The 17471-nt window shown below is 41.9% G+C and overlaps 1 protein-coding gene across 1 annotated transcript; it reads left to right on the forward strand.

Moving 5' to 3' along the window:
* The first annotated feature begins 207 nt into the window (after positions 1-207).
* On the forward strand, positions 208-12664 carry DCSTAMP (dendrocyte expressed seven transmembrane protein). Its single transcript, XM_009090553.4, has 4 exons — positions 208-290; positions 7173-8235; positions 11278-11598; positions 12297-12664. Exons 2-4 carry the CDS (start codon positions 7210-7212, stop codon positions 12357-12359), a joined length of 1410 nt encoding a protein of 469 aa, XP_009088801.3. The 5' UTR covers positions 208-290; positions 7173-7209; the 3' UTR covers positions 12360-12664.
* The last annotated feature ends 4807 nt before the right edge of the window (positions 12665-17471 follow it).

Here is a 17471-nt window from a genome sequence, read left to right on the forward strand (position 1 = left end):
GGGCCCTGAACTCATTTGCTGATATCTATTACCCTGCCAGAAAAAAAAAGGTAGAAAGTGGCACTTGCAAATTATATACTATTCTGGTCTTGTGCATAAGTTACTTCCTCATGGATCTTTGTCAAAACCAGAACAATTTCAAAATTTTAGCGTGTCTGACTCATTGAGGGAGGGTATAGGAAAAAAATTACTCATGTGAGATTTTTTACTACTGTCTGTCTCAGTTCCCCACCAAAGTCAAGAGACATACAGCACTGGGAAGAACCTTCAAGTGCTTTACAGGAGTGCCTGTAAGTAACACTTTAGGGTTAATAAGGAACTTTGGACAGTTATCATGAACTGAGCTAGCTGTTCTAAGGTAAAAGGACTTGCTTTAAGTTAACTGTTGTCACCTTAATGATTGGAGAGTCTATTCCTAAAGTTTGTGAAACTATTTACTCCTAAACTCTCCCAAAAGTATGTGTAGAGCCATTCTGTGTAGGAGAGGGACTGTATAATCTCATTTGTTCCTTTCTTTCCCTCATACTAGAATTTTCTGGGCTTTGTAGAGTTGTTTTTGGCAATAGGCAAATTGCCATTTGGGTTTCCCAAACTGGGCCTACATTCCTTCCTGTGTTCTAAGGGAAGAATATGTCTGTGGGTTTGTTGCATCACAGCTTCCTAACACAGCCCATAGGGTTATGAGAAAATTTGATTTCTCATTCTATGTCCCTTCCATAGCTGTCCATTTTCTGTGGGTGCCCACAACACCTTTTCTGTGTCCTTCTCTGAGTGCCCAGCTTAGTGAAATAAAGCCTGTGCTGGCAATTAGGGAAAACAGGGAGAGGTTCATCTTCCCAGGCTTTGGATAGCTCTGTCTGAGTAACTCAGACACTTTTCACAGTTGAGCTAAAGTTCTCATAGAATGCAATCCATCTTCTGTGAGGGTGGACTTCTAAACAGGTCTGAAGTAATGGTTCTGGGTGACTGACCTCTTCTCTTCACTGACATACAGACAGCTCAGATGGGGACACCACAGAATCACAGAAGAATTGGGTTAGAAGAACCCTTTTTAAAGATAATCGAGTCCAACCTCCAGTGCTATAGACATCTCTATAGATGACATTTAATCAATTAGTGGTGTCCTACAGAACTTGTAATATCTTGCAGTGCTCAGAATTATCCCAAGCTGTTTTCAATACATGAAGAGAAAGAGATCTCACTCAGTTGTTACTTTTGCTTGTTTGTTTGTTTTTCCTTGTGTATAAACTGTTATCTTTACATTGCTGTGTTGTTTAGTATTTCAAGTTCCTATGTGCACATACGTGATTAGATATTTTAGTCATCCCTTCTGTTTAATGTGTTTAGTACCATTTCTTTTCTTTCCTCATGCAGTTAAAAGCGAATAATGTGAGCTTGAGAAATTGTGAGGGTGTCAATGAAGCCCTGGGGATAGCTGCAGTAATGTTGCTGGATTTTTTGCTTGGGCTGTTATTTCTCTGTTGAATGCCCTGCATTGACCAAAGGAAATAATGTGGGACTCCCTCCTCTATTTTTGCTTTTACTCTGCCATAGTTCAGCACTGGCATCCAAAAAAGGGAAGTAATTTTCTTACATTTCAATGTAACTGATTCAGGCTTGAAAAGACTCCTGAAACTGCCAAAAAAGGAAATATTTGTTTTAAAAATCTTATTGTGTGCTTTCTATTCTTTAATTCCTGTATAAAATCCCAACATGATTTATTTATGAGGCAAAGATCACTGTGTAGCTGGGCATCAATGGGATCTAATGTTTCTCTTAATGTAAATTTGTTTTTATGTATAAGGATCCTGCACACTATTCCAGGCAAAGGGCCTACCAAACTTCCATAGTGCTCCTGAGATCAGCCCATACAACAGTGCTGTGCAGAGGAAGTTATATCAGACTTGGTGTGAAGGTTCAAAAACTGGGTGGTACTGTTCAGTCCTAAATCAATGGCACTTGTAGTCCCCAGGCTCTGGCTGACTTAGGTCTGGATCAAAATAGAATGTAGACTTAGAGATCTGACTCCTTTTGTCATGCTTTGCCAAATCAGCTGTGTCTCTGTTCAAAAAACCCTAATTATTTAGTAAATCCCATTCTTTTACTCCCTATATATTTTTAGGAGATATCTGCTTCATCCTTTATATTAAAAATTGGCAAGGTGTTTGCATGGGTGACAAACATGCAGACCTGCAGTTCACCTCTAAGCAAACAATAGCCCATGTAGAAAAGATTTCACAAATACTCTCTGAAAGTATTTAGAGTTTCAATCTACAGCAGTTGGACTAGATGGTTGTTGTTGGCTCCTTCCAACTCCATTGTCCTGTTCTATTCCATTCTATCTGTAGCGAGGCCATCATCAGCTGCAGGGTGAGCAAGGGACTAGGACAGGACCAAGCTGGTAGCAGAGGCAGCCACAACTGCTTGGAGGATGAATATGGAGGAGTCTCCACAGAAGGCAGGGAAGAAATCATACATAACATAAACTTATACTATCAAAAACTTTCATAGCTCTAGCACAGGGTTCATGGCTGAACTGGAAGGACATTTCCTAGGGACTCTTGATGTTATGTACTTATCTTCTGCTTCCTCAAATCTTTAGCCATATCTGAAATAACACAAACAGGACCTTAAAATGCTTTTAAATTTTTCTTGTTTATTTTAAAATGAAACTAGAAAAATGCTTTTTAAATATATTGCATAAAATTCAGTACATCACAAGTCTTAAGAACTGTGGCCCAACCTCCTTGCCAGAGAAACTCCTTTGGAGAATTTGTTTTTATAATTGCTCCTGCCAGCATTCCATATGGTAGAAGAATATCATGCTTCCAGAGCTGAGTAAATATTTCCTAGAGAGGGAAACTAAAGGATAGAGAGGTTCCCCTTGGACCCAACTAAAAAATCAGTTACAGAAGCAGAACTGTAGCACAAGAATTTCCAGCTCCCCTCTGTGGGAGGGGGAGTTTTTCATCACTAGAAACTATGGTGGAAAGAAATTGGCAGTTCAGAGCAAGAAACAGCTTTCCAAGAATCATTCTTTCCTTATGCTACATAAATAATGGCAGCAGCCCCCACCTTAGTTCATGTTACAGGACAGGAGAAAAAGTGCTTTGCTCCAGACTGCAACTGAAATGAAGGTTTTGTTCTTGTCAGCCTCCTGTTATAATTTCTAACTGCACCAAACAGCTTCAGGAAACTTTTGTGATTTATGTTTTTAAGAAGAATCATTCCAGAAAGCTCTCAAAGTTTACTATTTCTTTAAGTTCTGAATTAGCCTCTTCGGTGATGCCGAACAATTTATTTCTACCTCTAAGCCAGAGTATTATTTTCCTTTCCCAAGCATTCACAGCTGTAAAAGTGCCCGATGATATAAGAATGTTCAGCCTCCAAATATTTTTTTTAGGTTTAGAGTTTTCATCCTTTGAGTGGTTCTCCTGTACTAAATGCTGAATATATATATATATATATCAGACAAGCCACAGAAAGGCACACTGTGTGTGAGCCTGACTCTTACCCTGGAAAGGTTTAAGCTTAGAGATGGGCTCTTGAGGGGATGAGGATGCTCCCTTTGTGACCTTCAATGACCATGGAGAGACACCTGAGCATCCATGGCACTGGCTCCAAAATTCACTGTGTATTTACAATGCCTTTCCTGCCTTAAAGCTGTGGGTTCATGCAGGTCAAGGACAAATTGATGATGTATGTTCTGAATGCTGCAGGAACCTCAGGTAATAGCATTGAATCTGCCCAGAAAAGGAGACTTTTTGATTCTTTTCAAGTTCTGTCTGTATTTTGAAAGTCTCCAGACTCCCTGTCCAGAAGTACTGTTATTAAATCTAAGGATGCAGTCATGCCAAAATCCCAGTCACATATTGCAGTCATTTACTGAATGCTGAAAAGCATTAACCCAAATTCACCATACCCAAACATACAAATGCTCAAAACCATGTAAAAACTGTGCCTGAGAACAGCTGTGAAGTTGGTGCTGCTAAAGAAAACTGAAAATGTGTTATTTTCTTACACAAATGTTTTGGATAGTATTAGATAAATGCTAGCCTTTTTGCTTTTTATTTTGTTAAGTTTTCTTAAATCAAGAGCAGAATGCCAGATGTATTCACTGTGCAAGGCAATTTTTCTTAGCTCTACAAAGAAGTTGTGGCAGCACATACTGTGTAACGATCTGATCACAGAGGTGCAGGATTTGCTGACAAGGTTTGCTGGCTGTTAGGTCTGGTTCTGCTTGATTTCAGGACCATAAACCTCTCCCTTTTGATTACGTTTCCTAAAAACGTCTTTCAGTAGAAAAAGGACAAAGCAGACCATCCACATCAGCAGAAGGGCTGCTCTGCTCATAGCAGAGCTGGAGGCAGGCAGCTCCTGTGCTAACTCTCCTCCCCATTTCACTTGCAGCACCTTCCCAAACATGGTGACTTCTACTTACTTCTAGGGCATTGACTAACTAATTTTGCTTCTGTGAAGGAGCTGTTAATTGCTCTTGTACTTCATTTACAGCTGAGTTCACTTAGGCCCTGGAAGGGAGCAATTTTCTCAGCCTTCCCAGGCCCTGTGATAGTGCTAGGAATTAAACACCCCAAGGGCCTACTGCCCACTGTTTGCCTGTGCTGAAGTGGTTAAACACAAAAAACACTCAGCATTTTTCAGAATAGTCCTCAGCACTATAAAGGATCAAGCCCAAGTAAGGCCAAGGAAAAGAAGCACATCAGTACAAGAAGGTGCCAGCTGGTGATGGATGCTTGCTCCAGTTATATTCAGCTCCTGTTGCACACAAAGGAGATAATGACACAACTAAGAGGGGGAAATGGTGCAGTGGATGTTAGCAGGATTCATAAAGGCTAATGCTAATAAAATACAGTATGTGTACAAAATTATAGTTTACTTCCTGGCTACCTGCTGTTTTCAAGCTAAGCAAAAGACAAAGTAATATCTTCAGGATGAGTTTTACAAAGACAACTGCTCCCTATTTAAAATAAATTTACCACTGTTTATATTATTTAATTAGTATCTCATTTATTCTAGAAGGCTACAATGCTAATATGCATATGAATTGACCTTGCTTCTTTGGACAAATTGCATTATAAATATTATATTATAATATCTCCCATCCAACAGAATTGAATCACAGAAATACTCTGTAATTTACATAATGGGCATACTGGTAAGCAGGACAGATGGTGACAAGCACAAGCTATTAGTCTTAAAAAGGGTTAAACACAGAATGGTAAGGTTGGAAGGGAGCACAGTGAGTCATCTGCTCCAAACCCCCTGCTCAGGCAGGATCATCCCAGAGCACATGGCACAGGATTGAATCCAGGTGGTTCTTGGATCTCCAGTGATGGAGATTCCACAACCTCTCTTGGAGCCTTTTGCAGTGCCTGGTCACCCTCACAGCCATGAGAGGCTGGAATGATGGATGTCTCCAGATGTTTTGGGGTGCATGTGTGTGGGAGAAGGGGCAGGTGGAGCCTTGTCCTGGTGAGGCAGTGCCCTGCCCCACACCCCATCCCCAGAGCCTGCATCACAGCCTGGCACTGGCTCTAATCCCTGGCACACTGGAGGCACACCCCACCCCTGGAGCCCCTTACCCAGCTCCTGAGTGGCCAGATGACTGGAAGTCCACCCTGGGGAAGGGCCAAGGGGTGTTTAAAGTGGAACATGAGGTAAGCATGTCTTGACTCTACAGCCTCTTAGAATTTCTATCAGCTGCCCACCACTGGAATCCAGGAGTGGGAGTTTTGTGGCTCCTCTTCCATGTATTTTCTGTCTTTCTGTTTCTAATTCTTTCTTCTCAGAATTTTTGTGTAATTTAACATCAAACAGACTTAGAGTTTCCTAAGTTAATACTTTGAGAAGTCTTTTATATTGATTGAATGTTGCAGTAAATATTTTGCCAAAGTTCTCTGGTTTTCTAAAGTTGCCGGTAAAGTTTTTTAGTTGTTTTGACCTCTTGAGAATATCTTGTCCATATTTGTCCTGTGCATCTAACTCAGAGCTTACATGTACAATGGTAAGCCCTTCTAAGAGCTGTGTCAAGCAAGGTTTTTGGGGACCTTACAAGAGTAAAGAAGTTTTTCCTCAAGGTCTGGTGGAACCTCCTGTGCATCAGTTTCTGCCCACTGGCTCTTGTCCTGTTGCTTGGCATCACTGAGAAGAGCCTTGACACTTTCCCTTCAGCTCCTTGTATGCATTTATGAGATTCCCCTCTCAGTGATCTCTTCTGAAGGCTGAATGGGCTCAGCTCCCTCAGCCTGTCCTAAGAGAGATGCTCCAGTTCCCTCTTCATCTCTATAGCCCCTCACTGAGCCTGTTTCAGGAGCACCAAGTCTCTCTTGTACTGAGGAGCCCAGAACTGGACACAGCACTCCAGATGTGCCTCACCAGGGCAGAGCAGAGGGGCAGGGTCACCTCCCTCAGCCTGCTGTGAATGTTCTTCTCAATGCCCCCCAGGACTGGCCTTCTTGGCCATGAGGTACCCTCTGGCTCATGGACAGCTTGTTGTATAGGGACCAATTTCTTGGTGTGCTATGCCAGGAGAGACCCAAAGAAGGAATAGTGCCTCTGAGGCACACTTCCTTTGCTCTGTACTAACCTACCCCCACCTGAGGAAGCTGTGCTTCATTCCCCATCCCTGGGCAGTGTGCACATGCTGCTCTGCCAGCTCCTTCCTCCCTGGCACCTGCTCCAGCTGCTCCCTGCAGATAGAGCCATACTCCCCTTCATGGGGCTACCAATAGGAAGTTTCTGTGCTCCTCTCTTTCCCTTCTTGGTGCTCACAAGGCAAAGCTGGCATCTATGGGGAGCAGTGGGTGCTACAGGAGGCTGGAGTCTTTCTTATACATGCACTCACACCTACACACACATACACATGTGCATGTGAACCATTGTCTCTACATAGCTAATGAGAAATCAAAGTGTGCAAAACATAAAAGGACAAAAGATAGAAATCCTTTTAGAGTCACCTCTTCAGTATTTTTATCTGTGACACTGGGGACAAATATTTTGGTCTCATGTGTGGTGGTTCATCCTCAGGTCAGTCAGACCTGCAGATTTTGCAATGTGAAGAAGTATCAGACAGTCAGTTAAAAGCATATTATTGCTTTTAGTAGTAGTGTGACCCAGTAAATAACAGTGTTTTTCTTTTCCTTTCCTTTTAGTTTGAGCCATTGCAGTGTCAGCAACAATCAGAAGAAAATGCAAAAGTTCATCTCAATAGCTCAGAATGCATGGGAAATTTTTATATCTGAAAGGAAGCCTGGCTGGAGGTGCCAGATACAGCTTTTTGCAGTTTGCTCTGCAGTTGCCTTCCTCTCCAGCTTTCTGTTTTTCCTTAGCATGCACTTCTCCTTGGCACACCATTCCTTGGGGCCCTTGCTGATTTCTGGATCCATCTGGATTTTGCTTTCTATCATGCTCTTTTGTTTCAAGCACCTGCGCTGTTTTAGTGTTCTGTTCCTCCTTTCTTGTGGACTGAAAAATGGCAGGGATGCTCTTATTACTGCTGGCACAGGTGTTGTGGTGGCCAGCAATGTTCAAAATATTTTTCACAATCTAAAGGTTCTGGCAGACAGTATAACCTGTCATTTAAAGCAAGAGCAATTTGCCTTGATAAAATATTATATTGAGTCAATAAGATGGATTTATGAGGTAGCCAAGATTCCTTCTGAGCTACCTAAAGATATAGTGGTCCTAAAGCATGAATTCACACCATCTTATTCAATTTTAGATGATGCATTAAAACAAGAGCTAAATGACACAGAGAAAGAAATCCAGAGAATTGCTAACCAGATATCTTTTATGTTGACTATACTGCCCTATATAGGTCAGAAAGTATTGCCCATATTTGGGGTTTTTCTAGTTTTTTTTGGAACTGGCCTCTTTATCAAAAAATTTGTGGGTTCTCATAGTACCAAATTTAAGAATACTTATATCACAAAACAGTTCATTGCATTTGATGAGCACCAAAAGCAACAGCAAAGACCCTGTCTTCTGCCACTTAACAGAAAAGAGAGAAAAGATTATGTGATGATCCCATCCTTCTTCTTCACAAGAAAGGACAGGAAAAAAATCCTGTGTTCTTTTCTCCCTATAGTTATACATCTTTGCATCTGGCTTCTGTTTGCTGCAGTAGACTCTTTGTTTTATTTGTTAATTATTTCTGTGAACAAATATCTCCAAGAAGTACCGGATCTAGACATTCAACTCAGTCTCTTTCAGAATGTAAGTACTTACCAGTACCATACATTTCTTAGTTCAGTGTTGAAAAATTTCCCTTCATCTTCAGCAGCTTTAAGAGCAAACATATAGCAGTGAGCCATCAATTCTTTCCTGTAATATCATTCATTTCAAAAAGGGTCATTGCCTCCACAGATACATTGGTTGGATGGAACCAGACAGTTCTTTCCAGAGCATGGTCATATTTCTAGAGAATGGTAAATTTTAGAAGAAGGATTTTCATTTCTCCATTTATATATATGAAGAAAACCAGAGGCTTAAAATTGGAAACTCACAAAAGTGACATTCGTGAAGCACTGTTTTTTATAGTCAAAAGTCACTGTGACACTGATGTGAGAGATGCCTACCTTTCTGTAACTGAGTAGTGTGAGGAGCTCATCGCTTGTATGGATGGGCACATACACACTAAATAATGTCTTGTTGCCAAAATCTCCAGGTTCCTCTAGCAGGAGCAGCAGCACCATAGAGAACCATAGATTAGCTAGGTTGGGAGAAAAGTCTGGAGGCCATCAAGACCAACCTCATGCTCAAAACAAGGGCAGCTGGTTAGAGCATGGTGCTAATAACACCAAGTTTTAATGGTGTTGTTTGGTCAAAGATTGGACTCAATGATCTTGGAGGTCTTTTCCAACATTAATTGTGCTATGATTCTGTGATGTTTCAGTGGTCCACCGTTCAGAGAGAAGAGAAAATTAGGGCAAAATGAAGAAAATACATTTTTTTTTACTCTTCAGGTGTTCAAACAATAGAACGAGTTTCTGAGATTGGTTGTGGGATGTCCATTCCTGAAGATAATAAGGACCCAACTGATCACAACCCTAACCAACCTGTTTCTGTGTACTTTGCTGTGTACTCACTATTTGCTGTGTACTGTTGGTAGTTTTACCTGTGTTTCTATCCTTTGTACCTTGAAGGCAGCCTCTTATCATGACCTGCCTTGGCTGTGACCCAAGTCAGGGCAAAGGATCTTAGTCCCACTACCCATGAACAGAAGTCCTGAGCACCATGTCTGGCTGATTCATGGCTCCTGTGCTATGAATTTGCTCTCTTTATGTGCATTGTTCACTCATGTGGAAAGCTGCTTGACTCCTTCAAAACAGAAAACTAATGCCATCATCAGATTGTTTCTAATTCCCCAAGGAAAGCTAATTGCATTACAATGTAAAATTTAATCTCAACAGATTTGTTATATCAAGTCTCAGGGCTGCTGATCTCAGGGAGTCCCAGAAGCTGGGTGAGCAGGGCAGACTCAGACAGTTGAGATGTTTATTAATTAGCATGAACAGTAAGTTCTTCATGCACTAGTACCCCTGTTTCATACTCAGCTCCTAATGAAGATTTTCTTTGCCTATACATCAGTTCAGTTTAGGGATAAAATGGCCTGAGATAGTTTGGAACAGGATAATGTCAAGGAAGGGCTAACAGGCTCAAGATGGGTAGCATGCTTTGGGAACTTCATTTCTCCAATGAACATCTAACAGCAGTGCTTGGCCTCTGTAGGGTAATTAGAAAAGCCACAAGGAAGAGCTTATTATTCCTTTGACAAGATTAAAAAAGAGGCTGGGTTATTCAGTGACCCTACAGTGTTCTCATTCACAGAACAGAAAGTTGCCTGATAGTATGGTCCAGGAGCATGTCTAATTTACCCTTCTTATGGAGCATTTCAGTCCACAAGCAGTGAAAGACATCAGCTAAGCAGAAGCAGCTACAAGAGGAGGTCAGACAGCCTCATTTGTGTGACAGCCTTTGGTCAGAGCACTGCCTGGGCAGTGCAGAGAGGGACAGGGCTTAGTGCCATGTGTGCATGGCTGTATTGCTGTTCTATACCACCCACAACATCACTGCAGGTGTGGTTTCAGGGGGAAGAAAGGGTGAGCACCCCTGAACATGAAACGTTTTTGCCTCCCTCTCTCCATTGGGAAGGTTGTCAGGATCAGCCCTGCCCCTCTGCTGCCCATTGCCCTCCTGTTCATTCAAGACTTGACTCAGGCACACGGTGCTGTAAAGCAGGGCTGGTGTGGGTGGCAGCTGCAGGGAACAGAGTGGCAGAGGCGAGCCCGAGCCCAGCCAAGTCTGAGCTGAGCTCAAAGGAGCTGAGTGGAGCTGGGGGGAGCTGGGAGGAGCAGTCAGTAGTGCCAGGGCCGGTACTGGAAACAGCTGCTCAGAGTTGAGTCCAGTGTCTGAAGCAGTGGCGCAGTGTGCAGAGGACAATCATACTTTCACACTTTCAGGGCTTTGTCTGTCATTGTTTTCTGCTGTCTCAGGCTCAGGCACAGAGAGAGTGCTGTGGTGAGTGACTGCCACCTTGTCTTTGTCTGGGGACAGCCATGTGGTGCCAGGCATAGGAAGAGCCACCATGCTGGCTTTGTCCCAGGGCCACGTGGAACTAAGTCGAGATGGTGAATACTTTTTGTAGGTAAACCACCTTCTCTTTTTATGTACCTTTGTTAATAGTTTTGCTGCTGTTACTGTGCATCTCATTCCATTTCTTGCTGCTTTCAGTAACTTGCTATCTCAACCCATAGTCTCTGTCTTTGTCCCTCTCTTACTGGAAGGGGAGAGGCTTATTTGGAGTTTGATTTCTGGCTTCTGTGGAACCACCATGGTGTGGAAACTCTGCTGATCATATGCTGAGACAAAGCCAAAGGGACAGACACTCTGCTCTGCAGTTTTACTGTCAACGAAGGACCCTCCAACAGGGCATCAGAGCAGAGTCATAGGAGTGGAAAAATACCAAACCATTATAACCAGATTAGCTAAATATTTCCATGTCAGAGCTGCTGAGAAGGTAAGTTTTTAATGGTCCAAAGTGCTGGACATTGTCCACCAAGAGAAATTGTGAAAATAGAGTCCAAAACTTTTATAAATAGCCAATATAGATATTGTTTTGAGCATACTGTATATAGACACTGGATGGTCTAGATGATTTAGAGTCCTTTGTAAATCTGAATGTCCAGTGGAAGAAATATTAAGATAGGAAGGAATCTGTCTTATAACCAGCACCTTTTTTCCATTTTTTTTGTGCAGAAGAATGAGAAAAGCTTTGTAATTTCTATTAAAGAGCATATTGCCAAGACTGATTCTTTCAAGATCCTTTTGGTTAAGAAAAACTGCATCCCTCATCCAGAGCTCACTCTCTCCACAACATGGATTCAGCTGGGAGTCATCATCTTCTTCTTAATAATTTTTGGGTTATTCTCTGGCCTCCTGACCCAACTAAAAATACTCGTGTCAACTGCCTTTTATCCTGATACCGAGATGAAACGGGTACATTATTTACACACAAAATTACTCAAAAAAAGAAAAAAGCTACAAGAGAAAACTGGGAAGAACATGTTTGCAAGAACGGTAAGCCATGAGTTCTGGGGAAAAAAAATAAACCTTCTCATTGGGTGATGGCCAGATCCAGGAAATACTTAAACACTTGTTAACTTCAATATGTGCTAATAGACTTTTCCCAATGCTCAGGGGCCGGAGACATGTTGCCTAATGGTATGATTAGATCATCTAATCATTTTGTTCTGTGCTTCTGTACACATGCCTCAGACATGACACTGATATGCTCCAATGACTATGTGCTGGCAAGAAAATACTTCTCAGATTCAGAGTCCTCCAGAGAAGAAACTTTGTTGTCATGAATGTATGAAAAAGCACTTAGAGTATTCCTGAACCTAGATAGCAAGTGCTAGGCAGTAAGCGCAGCCCTAAATGTAGAGAAATATATTCTGATATTGCTTAGCTATATGGAAGTTGATATTTATCTATTTTAAAACACAGTGTGACTGCATATACTATTAGGAAACAGAACTTTTGCTTGCAAAAAATTTTATGCTATATATATACATGCACACACACACAGACACAATAATGGAAACAACTAACACACATGCATATACCTATGGCATATTCAGATAGAAAGCTGCAGACATACAATTTGTTTAAGTTCATTTTTTTAACAGCCTTCAGTACTGACTATACAGGATATTAGTGTCTGGGTGATCTTAACTCAGTAATACTGTCATACAGTCATATTTCTGTTTTTTCAGGTCGACTTTTGGTTTCCAATACTCAAGGCAGTGAGTAAGAAAGAAAGGAGTGTAGCAGAATGACAGGATGATGTGCAAGAGACCAACTGAATCTTTGGATATGGCTGAGCTGCTTTAGCTCCACCTATGATTTGCACCATTTTTCCTATAGAATGTCAATTGTAAAATGTAAAAACTTCACACCCAAAGGCTGAGCAGCAGTACTTTGGAAAAGATGCCATTGTGGATAGTGTGCAGTTCACCACAGGTTGCTCTGGATTGCATTAACAGTTGTTTTTCAGCTTGGGGTTTGCATTATGTGGTACTTGAGGAAATCATGGATGATCTGTTATTCTATCTAAAAGCAATAAAATAGTTTGGACCTTTTAGGTCTACACCAGAAACCTCTTTGGGTTGAGCTAACAGAGGACGTAATGACAGCAGCAGGTTTGTCTTCTTCACGTTTGCCAGACACTGAAGAAAGGACTGAAGATAGAAGACGCGGCAGAGGCTCTGCATCCATTGCCTTCTGGGATGGCCAAGAACTGGGACTTAGGTGTTTCTAGACAGTTTTATCTATTTCTAGACAGTTTTCTCAAGCCTCAAGCCCTTCAGCCTGGATCTTTGCCATCCCTAGTTTCTAATCTCCTACCTAGTCTCCCACCCAGAATTCCTTACTTGGTCTTAGTCCGCACTTCCACCTATCCATAGACTGCATCACTAGTGCAGATTGTTCGATGCTTTGATAATCATGAGAGGTCAGGTAAGTGAGAATGGTCACAAGAATGGTAGAAGTGAGAATGGTCACAAGAACTAGAACGGGGAGGAACCAGGTGCTGTGGGGGCAAACAAGGTATCATTAAAGAGTGAAGCATGTAAGCAGAGGTGAACAATGTTTCAGATCTTGCAGACTGAGGAAGATTGCAGAAGAGACAAAAATGGGCTTAATTATGTTGCAGAAGCACCAATTAACTTCAATTCAATTAAACTGAGCCAATGCTGAAGTGCTTCACCTATTCAGCCAACATTGCTGATGTGACCTTCATATGATATAAGAGCAAATGCAAAATGCCTAAAAATGTAGGGATGACTTACATAGCTTTAGAGATTGAATGTAGAGCTAAAAAATGTACCCAACAGGCAGTGTATTTCTGATTTTTAGCCACAGCCAACTTCCTTTTTTAGTCTGAATAATAAGAAATTCTGCTCTCTTCCTCTATAATACATGCATGGTTTCAGGACAGCCATTGATCAATGTCTCTGTTATCTGAATGAATTAAGACTTAAAACTCTCCAGTAGCAAGTGTCAGAAGTTATTTTTCACTTAAACCACAGAAAAACACAAAGATTTTTTTTCTTTGGGCCTTCCAAAGTCTCTCTTCCCCATGCATACAGGTGGTCCAGGTTGCTTGTGTGACAACAATTTGTCTTGGGAAAAGAGTGCTGGATTAAAGCCATGCATTATTGAGGGTTGTGCTGAATGTCTCTTAGAGGCCTGACTACGTCCTTTTTGCTAAATTGGAACAGCCCTGAAAAATAGCAGAATATCAGCTTGTATTTTAGGTGCTACTGTCAAGCACCAGCATCAAGAAGCATTCTGGCGAGAGAGAAGCATTTAGAAGGTTGCTCTAAATTTGGACTCACAAAACAGAATAGCTATCCAGGTACTATTGATAAGAGGATCACACTCTTGTTATCATTGCAGATGAAAGGGGAAGAGCTACATGTCAATAAGAGCTATATATTTTTGGCAGAGTTCTGACTAATTGCTGGCAGGAGTTGGATGTGCTCCTTTCAATCCCAAAGGACAAGCTGGTGAGAAGCCCAAATATAGGGGCAAGCCTGATTGACAGCACTACCACAGAACACCATGCACTAATCATTAGGAGCAAAACTGGTTTAGAGTTTCCTGCCTGTCCTGTTTGATGGTGTTGCCACTCAGAATACCTTTTCATTCTCTTGTTCTATGAGGAGCACACGAAAGCTTTGCAGCCCATGAGAATGGTTCATCAAAATGGCTCAGATGTTGGCCCATGAGAATGGTTCATCAAAATGGCTCAGATGTTGGCCAATCATTGGGAGAGGTGCCTAAAGTTGTTAGGATTTTGAGTTCTGCAGTACTCTCTCAGGAAAATGCCATGTCCACATTTTTCATTTACCTGAGGAAATTCAGCCAATGTTGGATGTGGACGCTCCCCCCACTACCTGTCAGGACAATTAAACATTGCTTAGCTTGCCCTTCAAACTGATAAAAACCAATCCTTATTGGTTAACTGACTATAATTCTGTACATGTTCAGTTGTGGTAAATATTTTACCTAGATGCTTGACCCCACTACCAGTGACAGAAGACATGGAAAAGCCCAAGGTATTTCTTTGTCTTGGTCCTTAGCCATAGACCTCTCAGACCTGAAGGAAAGGCTGGAGCAAGGGAGACTTACCCCTTGTAGTTAGAGAGCACCCAAACACACAGGAGCACTCAAACACCGTGAGACATGAGGAGAGGTATCCATGGATATTGAAGGTGCTGGCTGATGTCACTGAAAGGTGTCTTTTTTGTAAAAGCTCTTGGTGATCAGGAAGCATTACTGAGTACTGGAAGGAAGCATGTCACTCCCATTTTTAAGCAGTGCAAGAAGGAAAACCTGAGAAACTTCAGATTTGTCAGACTCATCTCAATCTCTGGGAAGGTGATGGAACAATTTCCCCTGGTAGCAGCTTCCAAACATCAAGGCCAGGAAGCTGACTGGTATAACACTGAAACACAAGAAAACTTTTTTACTGTGAGGGTGGCCAAACACTGGAATGGGAGGCCTAGAGAGGGTACAGAATCTCCAGTCTTGGAGAAACTCAAAAGGTACTAGACATGGCTCTGAGCACCTCAGAGCAGCAAAGCTAGAGCAGGTATCTCTAGAGCTGCCCAAGAGCCTCAGCCATTATGTCATTGTTGATTTTAACACAGCACATTTCAGGAAAAATACTAGATATGCACAGGAAAAACTTGTTTTAATTTGTGACTATGCTGTGCCAGCATCAAGGGTGCCACCTGACAAATATTATTACAATTACACTCAGACAAGAGTCACGTACTTGAGTGGTCTAATGCACACTTTGTTTCTGTGATCATACACATGCATACCTGTATGCTGAACATGACCCAAATGGCAGGTAAAAATGAGATAAGTTTGCTCTCCCCCCATCTCCCTAAATCTGGTTTTCAGGGAAAATGAAACATTCTGCACCTTTTTTTTTTTTAATAGTTTTTTTAGTAAATCAAATCTACCTTCTCTGCCTCAAAGGTATTGAGTTTTATCTCAGCAGCAGGACAGTTCTGACCCTGACCTACAGTACTAGAACTATTCCTTCAGCTGCCCAGTGTCTTTCTTTAGCTGTACAGATGAAAAGACTGGTCTGTCACTCCTCTGAAATTACACAGAGACACACTTCTCATTCTCTCCAGACCTTTTTTTCTTTTTGGTTTCTTCCATTTGTTTATGTCATATGAGTAGGGGAAGTCTAGGGTTTGTTTATCTTCAGCTGTCTCCTCTGCAAGTTGTTCAGCTATTTCCTTGGTCTCTCTGCTAACCATAATCCTCAACCACAGGATTCAGTTGTTCCTTTTTCTAAAAAAAAAAAAGTCTACTAGTTACAATTAAAAAAACAGCATTCTACCCACAATTATTTCTGTTCCTCTTCTTGCCTACCCTCTCCTCAGATTTCCTACATTTATTTTGGCTCTTTTCTTCTGTCATTAGTAGTCTTCTTTCCTCTTTTAGTAGGTTTTCTTCACCTCCAACAGATCATTCTTTCTCATCCATAAAAACATACAATGCTTTCTTTTCTGCTGAGCACAAGGGAATTATAGGTGCAGTTTAAATTAAGGATTTTTATTCATTTGTTGGTGTAATAGAAATTTTTATTATCTATTAATATCATGTTACTGGGCTTTGTTTCTCAATTACTCTCTAGGGCATGTCAGAAACACATTCAGCACTAAGACCAAGAGCTGAGAAGTCCAAATTTGGCTTTTGACTCAGTCATCCCTGTCCTCTCAGCTCACAGCAGAAATCAACTCCATTTTTAAACCTCCTTCACTAGTGGAGGAGCTGTTTGATTTACTGAAAAAAATCCTCCAACTGGATCAAATCTGGTTTGTAAAATTAATGAAAGGCTGACCTGATTGTCTTGTGAAGGTAATTCAGAGAGACAAGCTAGTGCTCCTGACCTTCCTGACAAACAAGGACATTTCCTTTCAGCAGCTGCATTTATGGACCTCTCCTTATCAGCACCCCATACCCCCAAACCTGGCTGGCTTCCAAAGCCAAGCCAAGCTAAAGGCTTCTTTTCCTCTCTGCTGGTTTTGTTGCAGCATTTCACATGAGCACATGCAGGGTGTGCAAAGGGTGCTGGGTTAAAACAGCTGTCACTGTGACCCCTGCTCTGTCAATATTATCACATTGACTCGCTGCTTTCATGGCAGTTTAAATAGCCCAGAGATGCAGTTAAAAAATAAATGGATAATCAAAGCTTTTCCTCTAATTCTGTTTTACATTGCAAATGTGGAGAGTAAGGATCAAAGGATCTCTCTCTGCTGCTGATAAAATAAAGCCTGAAAACAGGGATGTTACTGTCGGCTTTAGGGGCACAGATTCCAAGCCATGAGCACACTTCTGGGTGCTGCTGTGCATGGCAGTACCTTCTCCTCGTTTCACTGCTCATACCTTGTACCTGCCCTGCCCTCCAGTGGCCCGGTGCAGCCACAGGGCCCAGGACTGCTGCTCTGCAGAGATGCACCTGTGATGCTTCAGGCTGAAGGAGAAGTGCTGCAGGTGTGGGTGTTTGCACCACAGCCATGGGTTTCACAGGTGGTGAGCTCGGTGCCAGCAACAAGCACTTACCGTCCGTGTCAGGCTTTCTCTGGCAGAGGATGGGGATGAAAGCAGCACTGTGCCATCAGGGATCAGATCTCCCAAATTGCTTTTTTTGGTCCTGCCTCTGGAATCCACATCACCGGAGAGAATGGAGTATTAAAGATCCCAAATTTCTGTCTGGGTGGGGAGAGAGATGAAAATGTGGTTAACAGAATTTTTCCTTACTTTAACAAAGTGTTTGAATCCTCACGTTTTGCACTTGTGGCTCTCTCCATAGAGAGCAGCAGGCACGACTTCCCCAGGCATTTTCCTGGGGAAGGTTGTAA

This window comes from Serinus canaria, chromosome 2 (genome assembly GCF_022539315.1).
Source record: "Serinus canaria isolate serCan28SL12 chromosome 2, serCan2020, whole genome shotgun sequence".
Lineage (NCBI taxonomy): Eukaryota > Metazoa > Chordata > Aves > Passeriformes > Fringillidae > Serinus > Serinus canaria.